This window comes from Amphimedon queenslandica, unplaced genomic scaffold (genome assembly GCF_000090795.2).
Source record: "Amphimedon queenslandica unplaced genomic scaffold, v1.1 AMPQUscaffold_13457, whole genome shotgun sequence".
Classification (NCBI taxonomy): Eukaryota; Metazoa; Porifera; class Demospongiae; order Haplosclerida; family Niphatidae; genus Amphimedon; species Amphimedon queenslandica.
The window spans coordinates 300216-314002 of NW_003546307.1; the positions used below are offsets into that span (position 1 = coordinate 300216).

Below are 13787 nucleotides of genomic sequence, written 5' to 3' on the forward strand. Positions count from 1 at the left end.
ATATGGTGTAGTACATGCAGAATGAACATGTTCTACTTGTTATGTTAGACCTTATGATTTAAGAATTCTTGTCATTCCTAGTATTACATTATAGAGTTGCATGTTTTAGCTAAAGCTGAATATCCTCTATGCAATAATGCTCGTCATTACTATTATTATTATTATTATTATTATATTTATTATTATAGATGGCACACCCACTACGCAGATAAACAAGGTCCTGAGTCACCCCACACTCCCTATCGTTATTACTGCTCATGAGGACAAGTACATTTGCTTCTTTGACTCAAAGTCCGGTATGATTATCACTCATACACTAAAGAGAGAGAGGGGCGGGAACAGAGAGATAAAGCAAGAGGAGATCAATAGAAAACTGTTTCTACATTTACATGTAGTTACATACATGTACATGTAGTTGTGTTTTAAATTTTAATTTATGCATGTAAATGCTTAAGTAAGAAAGGGACAGTGGTTGTTCTTTTTTTATTTTTTCTTGTTCTTGTAAAAGGTCAAGTAACCCACTCTATGACTGCTCACATGGACGCTGTGACTGGCCTAGCCATTGATCCACATGGACTGTATATATTGTCAGGAAGTAAGAGCTCCCCCTTTCTCTATTTTTCATTCTCTCTTTCTCTCTCTCTCTCTCCCTAGGTCATGATGGTTCTCTGCGTTTCTGGAGTATGGAGACGAAGACTTGCGTTCAAGAGATCACAGCTCATAGGAAGAGATTTGATGAGTCGATATACAACGTGACTTGTCACTTGACTAAACCTTTCTTTGCCAGTGCTGGTGCAGATGGCATAGCCAAAGTTTTACTCTAGTATAGATTATTATTATTATTATTATTATTATGATTTTTTGATAGAGAAAGTTCTTTTTATTGTACAACAACTCACTACCAAGTTGGCACATCGTTGTTATTATAATTATATATATATATATGTAATTATAATAATCATTATTATTACTATTATCATTATTATTATTATTGTTATTATTATTATTACTTTCAAGCAATTAAAATAATAATTTTTGTGTGATATAATCACGTGATATTTGGTATTATTGTTAATTAATAGTTTTTTAATGGTTAAAGATGGCGTCCAGTAGCAAACCAGAACCTGGTGTGACTGTACTTAATCTCGCTTCTCTTAACATCCAGCAATTGGATCAGTTAAAAAGCTCCGTGGAAGAGGTAAATTTTGATTCTGATTTCCTCTTTTTCCTTTATTCACAGGATGTAGGACTACTCACGACTTCAATGGCACAACTCAAGATTGTGCAACAAAAATATTTAGAGTCGAAATCAGCTATAAATTATACTGCCCCGGCCAGTGAAGGTACATTATATTTTGACGATTTTTTTCTAAATTTTTCGTACGTGTAGGAAAGGAAATATTAGTACCTTTAACATCGTCTGTATCCAAATAATGATAATAATGAATAATAAAAATTTTAGTCATTAATAATAATTTTTTATTGTTAAATTTTCTTAACTTTCCTTCATCAGATGTATGTGCCTGGCCTTTTAAAGCATAATGATACTTTCATGTGTGACATAGGAACAGGATATTACGTTGAAAAAGTAATAATGGTTATTTGTCCTCATTTTAAAATTAAATTATAGAGGTTTACGATGTTTTTTTTATCCTAGCATTTTCTGATACATCCTTTTGTTTAATTTATTTTTAGAAGCACAAAGCTGCATTAGAATTTTTTCAAAGAAGAACGGACTACGTTACTTCAAATCTGGAGAAGCTCCAACAGAGCTTAAAAGAGAAATATAAACTCAGAGAAAGTGAGTCAGGTAGCACCAGGTGCAAAATAAAAGAGCTGTTCCAAAATTGGGCCAAAGTCCCTGTACTATAGTACAGTGATTTCAGCCAAATTTTGTCAAAAATGACTAGGAGAGAATTCTCCATTTTTATAATTTTATTTCATACATATACATGATATTATTTTGTGTTTCAAATTTGAACTGATTCCGATCAAATTTGGATTTTTTATGAATTTTTAAAGTTGCTCCAAAATTGGGCCAAAGTCCCTGTACTATAGTACAGGGATTTCAGCCAAATTTTGTCAAAAATGACTAGGAGAGAATTCTCCATTTTTATAATTTTATTTCATACATATACATGATATTATTTTGTGTTTCAAATTTGAACTGATTCCGATCAAATTTGGATTTTTTATGAATTTTTAAAGTTGCTCCAAAATTGGGCCAAAGTCCCTGTACTATAGTACAGGGATTTCAGCCAAATTTTGTCAAAAATGACTAGGAGAGAATTCTTCATTTTTATAATTTTATTTGATACATATACATGATATTATTCTGTGTTTCAAATTTGAACTGATTCCAATCAAATTTGGATTTTTTATGAATTTTTAAAGTTGCTCCAAAATCGGGCCAAAGTCCCTGGTACTTGGTTTTGGGCAATTTTATTTAAAAATGAATAATGTAATAGCACCCATTTCTGCATTGTAGGAATGATAGTTAGCTGATAAATATTATTTTGCTTTATTAGGTATCATCAGTACAATGCAGGCCAAGTTCCATTGACATTTGTTTGATCAACAATGTAAAAATACTTATTATTATTATTATAAAAAATTAATTATTAATAATTATTATGAAAATAAATGTGAATCAAAAAAATCAAGATTATATTTGATGATATTCTAAGGATACATCTAAACCCACCAAAGGTCCCAGACTGCTCAACCACGTCAATAAATAAAAGGAACTTGTGTCAAGTCCGGAGGAAGACATCAAAGTGGAGGTGTGGCATGGATGGACGTGAAAATAAGGCGTGGTCAGGAGTGGGTGATCCGTCCCAGTCACCATCGACCATTTGTTATCGGTTCGGGTAGATGAAGGAAGCCACGCCCACATCTCTTCCAGTGATAGACGTCGTCCCATTTCGTTAGTCATTGAGAAGTAGAGGATTGGTACAGAATAGGAGGGATTATGAATCACGTGATAGTCACATGATATGCACATGCCCTCTTGCTCTACGATTGTTTTCTTGCAGAGGAACTTGATCCCATCAATCTCTCTTATGCTCCAACCATCTCTTAGCTTATCTGATATTTGAATAAATTGAGATATATTAATTAGAAAATTCTCATAGGACAGGGACATTATTACTATTCATATGCTCAAGTTTGTGGGTGTGGCTCAAATTCAAGTTGATTTCAACGCCCACGCACCAGTTATTGTTTTGTTTGAGATGCTCAAGTTTTATTACGAGCCCTTTTCTCAGCCTTCCAGGGCAGTATGGATGCTACTAGAAGCAACTGGAGTTCCATATACACCTTGCTATGTAGACTTAGTGGCAGGCATGTTCATCTATTGTGATGCACTTATAAAAAGCTTTATATATGTAGGTGATAATATGAAAGAGGATTTTCTTAAAGTGTCACCAACTGGCAAGGTTCCTGCTATCAATGATGATGGATTCTGCTTGATTGAAAGGTCTGGCTTTACTTAAATTTTCTGCACTCTTTACTCTCCTTTCTTATCCCACCCTATCCCTAGTGCTGCAATATTAAAATACATTGTGACCAAGTATCAATTATCAAACCATTGGTATCCCACAGCTGACCTGTGCAAAAGAGCAAAAATTGATGAATACTTGAGCTGGCATACAGAAAATCTTAGACGTGGGGCGGGAATCTACATGTTTTATAAGGTGAGTTTGTAGATCTAAACTCTATAGACATAGCAACAAAGGGTAATTTTCTGTTTATAGTACTTTATCAAGAAAGTCAGTTTTGGCATTCCTCCTGATGAAAACAGAGCAGGAAGTGCTTTGCAAACGCTTCATAAGAGTGTTAAAATCATTGAAAGTTATTATCTAAAAGACACTCCATTCATTCACAGTCAAGAGATCACCATAGCTGATCTTCAAGCTTTATGTGAACTAACTGAACTGTGGTCAGTGGATGGTGAGATTGATCCTTTGAGAGAGAATCCCAAGTTAAACGAATGGCTGGAGAGATGTACCAAAATACTTAATCCTGCTTTTGACAAAGTCCATGCTCCATTGCATGAAGCTAGAGAAAATGGATTTTTTAAGGAGAAAAATTAATGATGATGATAATAGATTTAGACATTATATTCTATACTGCTATAATTTTTTTAATGAATTAGAGTTTGAGTGCCCTTTTCCTTTTATAATTTCTTTAATGTTACTATAAACTGCATGAATTTTTTCTCTTTAAATAGTCAATCTCCACACTCCAATGCTCATTACACCTGAAAATTAAGAAGTTGCTATAAATCAAAGCTGAGTGATTTTTAATGCTTTACGGTTTACCAATTCCAAGAGCAAAAAGAAAGTGGCGAGTCTTGCTACCAGGAGGTAGTTTAGCTCTCTGATACAGGATATAAGTAGCACCTCCAAAGCAGGTCAATGCTCCAGTCATCTTGCAAGCAAAGCAATCAGCAGAAGAAACTGAAGAAACCCTGACATCATCCTTCATTATTCTTAGCTCCACCTTCCTTAACGTTACATCAGATTTTAGATCTACACATGCACCTGGCACGTGTTTGTAGCTTGCAAAGAAGAAAGGTCACAGATGCAGACAATGTCTGAGCCTCTTTTAGCTCCAGCAGCAGATGAATCTGAGACTGTTCCTGCCAGTAAGAAGAAAAAGGTGTCCCTCCCTTCACTCGGATCAACAAAGTACAGATTTTTTGGATGATTTTAACTTCTTTTATTATTTTAGGTTTAATTTTTTGTTTTTCAAGAGACTTTGGAAGATACTGAGGGTCTTCTTTCCCTCAGTCCGCTCGTGGACATTAGGTTTTTTTATAATATTCTTGTTCATTAGAGCCTCAGGTAATAGCGACTAGGGATCCCTAGGAGGCTCCACTGTCTATTAATGTACATTTATTCTTGCATGCGTGTGGCAATGTGTTATGGTAAGCCAGCTAGGGCATGTATGTAATGTATGTACGTGCTCTGCCGTCAATATTTTTATTCTATTTTTAGCCGAATACAATTATTACAATACCGGTTTGATTCCAAGCAAGTTCTATGCGTCCCTTACATCACGTGACAATAGCAACTTTAGAGAGAGTGTCTATCAGTCACTCATCATTGTTGCTTCAGCTTGTATTGTAAGCCTATTCTTTTTGGTATGCATGACTATATAAGACTTTGTTGCTATAGTGTAAGAGTGCTGTAGACCTGATGGCTAACATAATATACATAAGATGGAGGTGTCTGCTCACTCGTCACATTCAGCGACTTTACTTCAGCAATCTCAACTATTACAAGCTAAATGTTATTGAGAAGATTGTCGACAACCCGTATGTGACTCTAGTCTCCAGTGCAGCAATATTGCATGCTCTTGTTCTTTTATGTAGCGATCAACGTATTACTCAAGATGTCGAAAGGTTCTGTAATGATTTGGCTACACAGATACTCCCTAAACTCATCCTGTGGCCATTTATTGTTGGCTACTACACATACAAGACTTACAACACGTGAGTCTAGTCCATCAGACTCTCTCCCCTTGTTACATTTACAGCTCCTCCTGTTAATAGAATGGGCTTTATTGGAATTGTTGCTATATACGGATTATTTGCTGTAGCAACTGTTATTAACAAGTTTCTAATGGGGCCAGTCGTTGCACTTATTGTCACACAGGAAAAGAGAGAGGGTGATTTCAGGTAGAAGGATCTTATGCTCTGCACATGTTTATTTAATTGTATGTTGTTGTTTAGGTTTCAGCATGTTGAAGTGAGGACAAATGCAGAGTCCATAGCATTTTCTAAGTAATTTTGTCATGAGGAGATGTACTAGTTATATAATTTTTTCTCTTTATTATTGTAGTGGGGGATCTCTTGAAGAATCAAAATCTAAGGAACTAATGGGAGTATGTTTTACACATGCAATATACATGACTACTTATTTTTATGTTTTTATAGAAATTGTTTAAGACACAGTTGGAAGTAGCCCACTGGTCATTTCCCCTTAACAGTAAGCCCATTCCTTCCTCTAATGGACCTGTACTTAATCTTAAGTGTCATTTAATGGCTTTTCTGTGTGAATGTTTATTGTTGAGTCTTTGAGTGTATTTTGTTGTTACAAAATCGCATTATAGAGCATCTGCACATGCTCTTTGTTGATGCTCTTTTAATTTATTATTCTCTAATTTTAAAAAACTTTTCATTTTCCTTAGCTCAAATGTCCTTTATTTTCTCTATATAGTGTCCGTTGATTTGTTTGACTACCTCAGCTCCATCATAACATACATTGTTCTTGGTGTTATCATATTTTCTGGTGGATATGACACACTCTCCTCCTCTGAGCTGTCCAGTCAAATTAGTGAGGCAAGGACATCATAGCTTCTCTTTTTGTTTTATTTTTTCTCTCAATAATAATATTAGGTTTCTTTTTTCTCTTTATATTTACTAAATAATTTCTCAACACTTGTCGATCAGTCCAACAATGTTGCTGACCTAGCTGGATATGCCCACAGGTTTAACTAGCTAGCTCCTCCTAACCCTCTATTGTAATGGTTCCTCCTTATTGTAGAATTGGTCATTTTCTTGAGGTCCTGCAAGCTTTAAACAAGAGGCAGGCATCATCAGTTTGTGACAGTAATGATGAATCTAATGATGATGGGAATGATAATAAAGAGAATGGTATTGTATCAAATGAAGTCACTCCTGTTAACATAAGGTACATGTACATAAGAGAGAGAGAGGGAAAGAGAGAGAGAGGAGAGGTATAGGATGTGCCAATCTTTTGTTTTTTAGAGAGTCTGTGATTGAGTCTGATGTTGCTGCTCAGTTTGAAGATGTGACTGTAGCTACACCTTCGGGAGGAGACTCATCAAACTTGTCTATACTGGTGGAAGGTGAGAGCATCCAGTACACACATTGGGAATGTGTTGTCATATATCCATTGTCCGTGATATCTTTTATTTCAGGGTTGACATTTCATTTTGAGAGAGGTAGGAATATACTCATATCAGGACCAGCTGGTTAGTTATTGCTTTATTTGACTGCAATCTCTATATTATTATTGTTGTTGTTACTGTTGTAGGGTCTGGTAAGAGTTCAATTTTAAGGGTTCTGAAACAGCTTTGGACCCCTCTCAAAGGTATTACATACATAGTGTATACTGTATGTAGTAATGTAGATGCATAGGGAAAGCTCAAATAGTATTATCTGATAGTGAGAGTGAGCTGATGTTCTTACCTCAGAAACCACATCTAACCATTGGGTCACTGGCTGATCAAGTGAGTCTTAAAAGGAAAGGTGGTTGGTTTAAATATGATTTATTTTAGGTGACCTATCCAGAAAGGCATAAAAGAGATTATATTGACACTGGGGAGCTTGGTAATTATTATAATAAAATTCCTCTTCTTTATTTCCCTTGTTCTCGTACTTACAGATTCTGTATTGTTTGAGAATGACATTGATGAAGCATTGAGACTGGCAAAACTGGTAAGGCTTTAAGATTGATATGTGCAACGCTCATTTTACTACTATTGTAGTATTCAGTGAAGGAAAGATTAGGAGGAATTCATGTTGTATATGATGGGAAATGGTAAGTGAGCTAAAAGCATGCTTTATAAGTTTACAGATATACATGTAGAATACAGCTTTTTGAGCAACTTTAAAAATTTGTAAAAATCCAATTTTGATCGGAATCAGCTGAAACTTGCTACACAATATAAGAACAGGTATATGTTTCAGAGAATATTATAAAAACAAAGAATTTTTTCTGAGTCATTTTTGACGAAATTTAACCAAAATCCCTGTACTTATAGTACAGGGATTTTGGTCAAATTTCGTCAAAAATGAAAAGGAGAGAATTCTCTGTTTTTATATTTTTTTCTGATACATACACATGTTTTTATGTTGTGTAGCAAGTTTGAGCTCATTCCGATCTAATTTGGATTTTTTACGAATTTTAAAATTACTCAAAAAACGGGTCAAAGTCTTTGAACCAATTTTTGAGTAACTTAAAAAATTTATTTAAAAATCAAGATCGGGGTGGACCTTATTTTATATCCTAAATTACTGAATATTCAATGTAGTTTATTGCATTTTATTGTTAAGGTCTGACTACTTGTCTCCAGGAGAAATGCAGAAAATGGTGTTTGCTAGACTTCTCTACCACAAGCCATCATTTGCTAGTAAATAAATGCAGTATCACTCTTCATCTCGTGTGTAGTTTTAGATGAAGCTACGTCATCTCTGAGTGAAGAAGATGAGACCTATTTCTACTCTCTTCTACAAGAGATGGGCATTACATTTCTGAGCATAGGCCACCGATCAACCATTAAAAAGGTATAGTCATCAACATGTACATGTTAAGGTTTATAACTTATACTGCAGTATCATCAATTGGTTCTTGCACTGACTGGCAAAGGACAGTGGACCCTTGGTTTGGTGGAATAGATTTGGATATGAAAAGCTTAGTATATTCTATTTATTATGAATAAATTATTTTTTTTGCTGAATGAACTACACATGTAATTCTGAACAAAGGCTGTGTACTATAATCATAATTATGTGAGGAATTATGCTTTAATATGTAAATACAGACAGGCTGGTTCATTAATTAGTTTTTCACTGAATAGTTTCAGTTCCTTATAAGGCTGTTGTATTGTCCATTCGTGTATCCATGAGCCAGTAAACAACACGGTTTGGTATTTGTTATGGGACAGGCTAATAAACTATGTTGGAAGTCAAATCAGTTACTGTATCTGACTCCTTTAAAGTCAACACAGTTGCAGACCTGCAGCCTATATGATGTCTACTTAAAATGCAACAATTGGGTCTATTGTTGTATCAAGAATGATAAGTATAAAAGGGAGACTGAGAAGGAAGAGTTGAGAGTGTGACAATAGCCTTTTTGTGTGAGTGTGTGTGTGCCTGTCTGCAAACAAGATGCTTCTCCTTAGCACGATTTTTTGTTTATTTTTATCTCTCAACCTTACAACTGCTCAGCTTGATCCTGAGGGAACAGAGAGCCCAGCTCTTGTACCCTGTCCTCCTTGTGACTGCAGTAAGCCTGTTAGCTGTGAGGAGCACGACATTGACAATCCCTGCAATTGCTGTGCAAAGTGTTACAGAAGAGTTGGAGAAGTCTGTGGAGCTGATGCTGGAGAATGCACACCAGATCTGCTCTGCTTGCCTGATGACCCTTACTCTGCAAGCTATAAGGGAAAATGCTATGGTGAGTAATATATCATGTGTGAATTGCATCAATGTGCATATTCTTTTGTCATTTAGAGATTACACCTTGCTTGACTTTCGGTTGCTCTGTAAAAGGAGACAAGTGTGAATGTTATTATAATAATGTCTGTCCACTTCAGAGACTCCCTTTTTACACAAGGGAAGAGTGCGAGGATACATTAAAAAGTGAGAACAACTCCTCAGAACGTTGCATTAATTTTATTGTTATTTGTTTGTAATGCAGTTAAAAAGTGTAAAGAGGTAAGATGTCCGGTCCAAGAAGACTGTGGTGAAGGAATGTATTTTGAAGAAGGTCCATCATTCTTTGATCATTGTTGTCCAGTTAATGGTCATTGCGTGTGCAATGTCTCAATGTGCAGTGGACCACCAGAATCTTGTCCTGTTGGTACCAAGCTAGCTGTGACAAGATCAGCTGATCAGGGAGCAGGAGTTTGCTGCAATGAATATGAATGTCAATTAAGTGAGTCCCTCTTTTTAAGTATAAAGATATTATGTTAATTGTCTTTTCTCAGTCACCTGCAGTCATAATGGTGTAAAGTATAACTTTGGTGATGAGTGGAGAGATGACTCCTGCACTACATGCACTTGCACTGAAACTGGTGCAGAGTGTGCATCAGTGAACTGCTCTGAGCCCACTGATTGCTCCATCACTTACATACCCGAGGGAGAATGCTGCCCCGTTTGTTTTGAGTCAAATGAAACTGCTAACCCACCAGCCAATGCACCATTAGGCTGCATTACCCTGGAAGGAGAGAGTCACATTAATGGGGAGACATGGGAGATTAATCCGTGTGTATCCTGCAGGTGTAATAATAATGAAATAAAGTGTCATGAGAAAGTCTGTGATGCTGTTCCTTGTAACATTGAGGAAGGACAAGAGTATGTATTTCCTGTGGGAGCCTGCTGTCCGATATGCAAAGGTTAGAATCCTTAATCTATTGTCCTATTGCATTGTTTTGTCTTTGCTTCTCATTTTATCAAGTTTATTCAATGCTTTGTTCATCATTCATTCTTTTCTTTTAGACAAAACACCTCCCACTGGCTCACCTACTGTCGTCCTTATGCCTACTTCTTTAATGACTTCTTCAATGATTTCTACAATGACTTCTTCCAGTACTATTACAGTTACTGAAACTCCTTCCCCTAGCAATGATGAAGATACTCCTATGGATAATATACCTAACATTGGGAACAATGGCCCTAGCAATGAGCCTACCACGCCTAGCAACACCGAGGAAGCAACCCCGACCACCAAACCAGGACCCACCCAAACAAGGAATCTCGTCCTTCTTCTCAACATACCTTATATGGAAGTGAGTAAAATGTGGGATCAGTTCTCTTCAGAGCTAGCCCTCAAACTCAAAGAGAGAAAGATAGAACTGCAAGATATTAGTGCTCTACCTGATGTCTCATCAACAGTGTAAGCATACAATCACTTTAATGTATAGATCTACATGGAAAGTTTAGTACATACTGTACTCTTCATTGCATCTACTAGAGTTTCTATCTCCTCTTGTATATGCATACTAACTGAGTTGCTTTAACTATATGTATAATGTTATTTTTGTTCTATAGGAATGCTACACTATTTACTCTTAAACTGAAGGAAAATGCCACAGAGGCCATTAATTTGGAAACATCAGAGTCTGACATTGCAGTCATTGTGAACCAAATGGCAGTTGATTATAACATGATGCCAGGAAATATGAATAACAACAATAATAATAATGGTGAGTATTATTGTTTTTTTTTATCTTATTTTTTATCATTTTTTATATTCATGCAGTTCAACCAGTATCAGATGAAAGCTATGACACTCATTTAACTGCTACTATTATAGTAATGACTCTACTAGCTGCTGTGACACTTGTCAGTTTCATTGGTGTGGTCATTATACTAGTCATCATTAACAGACGACTCAAAACAGCAAAGACAATTAGAGGAACACCAACTAAATCAACCAATAAAGGACCTTAAAATTATTATTGTGATTATTTGATATCAATTTTAAAACAATAATGTAATGTATCATAGTAGTAACAGTAATGTAACAAATTAAATTAAAATATATACCATTAATTTTTGAGAATCTGATAAAACACTGGTGGGTGGGGTAGATCTTTTAATAGGGTACTAAGGGTAGATTAAATTAGAAAAAACATGGAGGTGGAAGAGGGAAATGGAACTAGGGATGCAATTTACTGTGGTCAATCAATCAAAGACATTTTGAGACCACTGCTGGTAGTATATTCTACAAGTGGATCTGTTTGTTTTATCTTTTGTCTTGTTGCTATTGCTGCTATGGTAATTTTTAGGTTGTTCAAGCTACTGACGCACAGGCTTATATTATATACTCTTGTTTCAATTTTGTCATATTCTTTGACATCAATTTTCCAATTTTCTGGCTTGTGGTGGGACTTTTGGGAAGATGATGAGTACACTGATGTATGCATTTTCATTGGTTTTGCTCAAGAATATGCTGATTGGGTGATGCTGCTATCAACGCTGATGATGACACTTCACTTGACTGTGATGGTTATGCTACCTTCATATTATGAAAAGGTAGCTAAACTGGAGCCATTCTACCTCATTTTTCCATGGATTTTCCCCATCTTTGTGGCATGGGTGCCATTTTTTCACAATAACTATGGTATTGGGGGTTCGTGGTGCTGGATAAAGCTGCATAGAAACTGTTCGTTCAATGAGGAAGGAGTAATTATGATGTATGCAGTTTGGTATGGTGAGCTCATTGTTGGATTAATCCTTAATAACATTGCTCTCATTATTATTGGGTTGACACTCTGTAAACGTGCTTATAAAAATACAACGTCCCTCGATTACAGGAAAGCTCTCAAGCAGACACTACCTTTGCTTGCTTATCCAATCACATATCAATTCCTCAGCAGTTTTGCTATAGCTAATCGAATATATATTGCATTTACTGGAGGAAAGTATAATAAGTGGTTGTTTTATGCCCATGCTGCTACAGCTCCATGTTGGGGAATTTTCGCCCCAATCTTCACATTTATCTATTTATTATTCCTTTTAAAAGTTATTAAAGAAAACATCAAGCAGTGGTGCTGCTGCTTCAAGACTAAGAAAAAACAGAGACAGCTCATCATTAACAAAAGAAACTATAATGAAGATGAAAGTGCAAGAGAGCGACTGATAGATCCCCACGATCATTTGACTCAATATGGAGTGACAGTAGTAACATGTCCAACAACAACTGCTGAATTCAAGAGGGAGAGTGAAATAGATGAAGAATATGAAATTATTGACTAACAATAGTTCATAATGTATTTTAAGCAACTTTAAGATGTAGAATGAGTTTTAAATTATTTTGGTTTAAAATGTGAGCTCAAAAATGAAAAGTTTCATAACTCTTGCATGTGTTATAATAGGCTACACATCACCTTTATGGTCTCAAATTATTGCTACCTTGTTTAGTGTCTTTTTTGTACACATTAAATGATCAATTCTGCATCGTTTCACATGTTATAATCACCATTTGGAAAACTATAAGAGATATCTTAATGCACAATCTTTGTCTGAATACAACTTCGAAAACAACTTGCTCTTTTAGTAAATCACAATTCAAAACAGTTTATTTCAGTGTAACAGAGCGCTACAGTAGGAAGATGCAGAAAGGAGACGAAGGTGAGTGGAGTTGCCATGCAATGAAGAATCAGTCAAGATCACTGCTAATGGTGTATTGCACTAGTGGATCCATCTGTTCAATCCTTTGTGCCATAGCTATCATTGCTATGATAGTCTTCAGAGCCTTCAAAACACTAACAAACAGACTCATCCTCAATAATCTTATTGCCATATTTTTCTTGTCTTTGGTATTGGCTTCTCAGTTCCTGGACCTATGGGCAAGTCTTTGGGAGCGTGGGCGTAAGACCATATGTGATGTAGAAGGAGGCATTGGTGAGTATTTTGCTTGGGCAATGCTGATATCAACTGTTATGATAACAGTCCATTTGACCGGGATGGTCATTTTTCCCTCGCTACATGAGAAAATTGTTAAATTGGAAGTATTTTATATTCTGTGTCCTTGGATATTCCCTTCTCTTGTGTCTTGGATACCATTCGTCCTTAATAATTATGGGTTTGCTGGTTCGTGGTGCTGGATACGAATATACAGTGAGAACTGTTCACTTAACGAGAATGGAATAATAGAGATTTATGCAGTTTGGTTTGGTGAGCTAACCATTGGATTAATCCTTAATAACATTGCTCTCATTATTATTGGGTTGACACTCTGTAAACGTGCTTATAGAAATACAACATCCCTCGATTACAGGAAAGCTCTCAAGCAGACACTACCTTTGCTTGCTTATCCTATCACATATCAATTCCTCAGCAGTTTTGCTTTAGCAAACTGGATATACTTTATAGTTCACAATGGAAACTTCAACACATTCATGTTTTATGCTCATGCAGCTACATCTCCAAGTAGAGGGATCTTTGCTCCCATAGTTACTTTTATTTATCTTATACTGCTTCGGAAAAAAATTAAAGGAAACGTTGGAAAATGGTGTTGCTGCGTAAA

General features: G+C 35.8%; 5 protein-coding genes across 7 annotated transcripts in view; 4 read left to right on the forward strand and 1 right to left on the reverse strand.

Annotated features, from left to right (window-relative positions):
* The window catches only part of LOC109581165 (uncharacterized), a 28766-nt gene extending 28507 nt beyond the window's left edge, over window positions 1-259 (reverse strand). The window contains exon 1 of the mRNA XM_019995013.1: window positions 205-259. Coding sequence (XP_019850572.1) covers window positions 205-259 — 55 coding nt within the window. The remainder of the gene's footprint in view (window positions 1-204) is intronic.
* A 748-nt stretch (window positions 260-1007) lies between these two features.
* Window positions 1008-2636, forward strand: LOC100633128 (prefoldin subunit 5-like). The gene is made up of 6 exons (XM_011404808.2): window positions 1008-1198; window positions 1241-1343; window positions 1391-1422; window positions 1514-1588; window positions 1696-1801; window positions 2529-2636. Exons 1-6 carry the CDS (start codon window positions 1100-1102, stop codon window positions 2561-2563), a joined length of 450 nt encoding a protein of 149 aa, XP_011403110.1. The 5' UTR covers window positions 1008-1099; the 3' UTR covers window positions 2564-2636.
* A 550-nt stretch (window positions 2637-3186) lies between these two features.
* On the forward strand, window positions 3187-4228 carry LOC100633254 (glutathione S-transferase T1-like). Of its 2 annotated transcripts, XM_003385553.3 has the most exons (4): window positions 3187-3342; window positions 3391-3478; window positions 3542-3695; window positions 3756-4228. In XM_003385553.3, the coding sequence occupies exons 1-4, from the start codon at window positions 3234-3236 to the stop codon at window positions 4092-4094; spliced, it is 690 nt and encodes a 229-aa protein (XP_003385601.3). In that variant the 5' UTR covers window positions 3187-3233; the 3' UTR covers window positions 4095-4228. The 2 variants fall into 2 exon arrangements, with proteins under 2 accessions (XP_003385601.3, XP_019850564.1); XM_019995005.1 differs by having other exon boundaries at window positions 3187-3478.
* A 284-nt stretch (window positions 4229-4512) lies between these two features.
* LOC100633383 (ATP-binding cassette sub-family D member 4-like) lies at window positions 4513-8607 on the forward strand. 2 transcript variants are annotated; one of them, XM_019995002.1, is made up of 22 exons: window positions 4513-4691; window positions 4735-4847; window positions 5001-5128; window positions 5181-5320; window positions 5378-5497; window positions 5558-5683; window positions 5738-5788; window positions 5847-5889; window positions 5942-5993; window positions 6225-6346; window positions 6404-6495; window positions 6552-6698; window positions 6776-6876; window positions 6949-7002; window positions 7065-7121; window positions 7169-7260; window positions 7309-7360; window positions 7416-7468; window positions 7519-7571; window positions 8087-8163; window positions 8202-8317; window positions 8366-8607. In XM_019995002.1, exons 1-22 carry the CDS (start codon window positions 4585-4587, stop codon window positions 8426-8428), a joined length of 1959 nt encoding a protein of 652 aa, XP_019850561.1. In that variant the 5' UTR covers window positions 4513-4584; the 3' UTR covers window positions 8429-8607. The 2 variants fall into 2 exon arrangements, with proteins under 2 accessions (XP_019850561.1, XP_019850562.1); XM_019995003.1 differs by lacking the exon at window positions 4513-4691 and having other exon boundaries at window positions 4766-4930.
* Window positions 8608-8718: 111 nt separating this feature from the next.
* On the forward strand, window positions 8719-11328 carry LOC109581159 (cysteine-rich motor neuron 1 protein-like). Its single transcript, XM_019995004.1, has 7 exons — window positions 8719-9209; window positions 9266-9394; window positions 9453-9689; window positions 9742-10149; window positions 10253-10649; window positions 10805-10959; window positions 11016-11328. Exons 1-7 carry the CDS (start codon window positions 8921-8923, stop codon window positions 11204-11206), a joined length of 1806 nt encoding a protein of 601 aa, XP_019850563.1. The 5' UTR covers window positions 8719-8920; the 3' UTR covers window positions 11207-11328.
* The last annotated feature ends 2459 nt before the right edge of the window (window positions 11329-13787 follow it).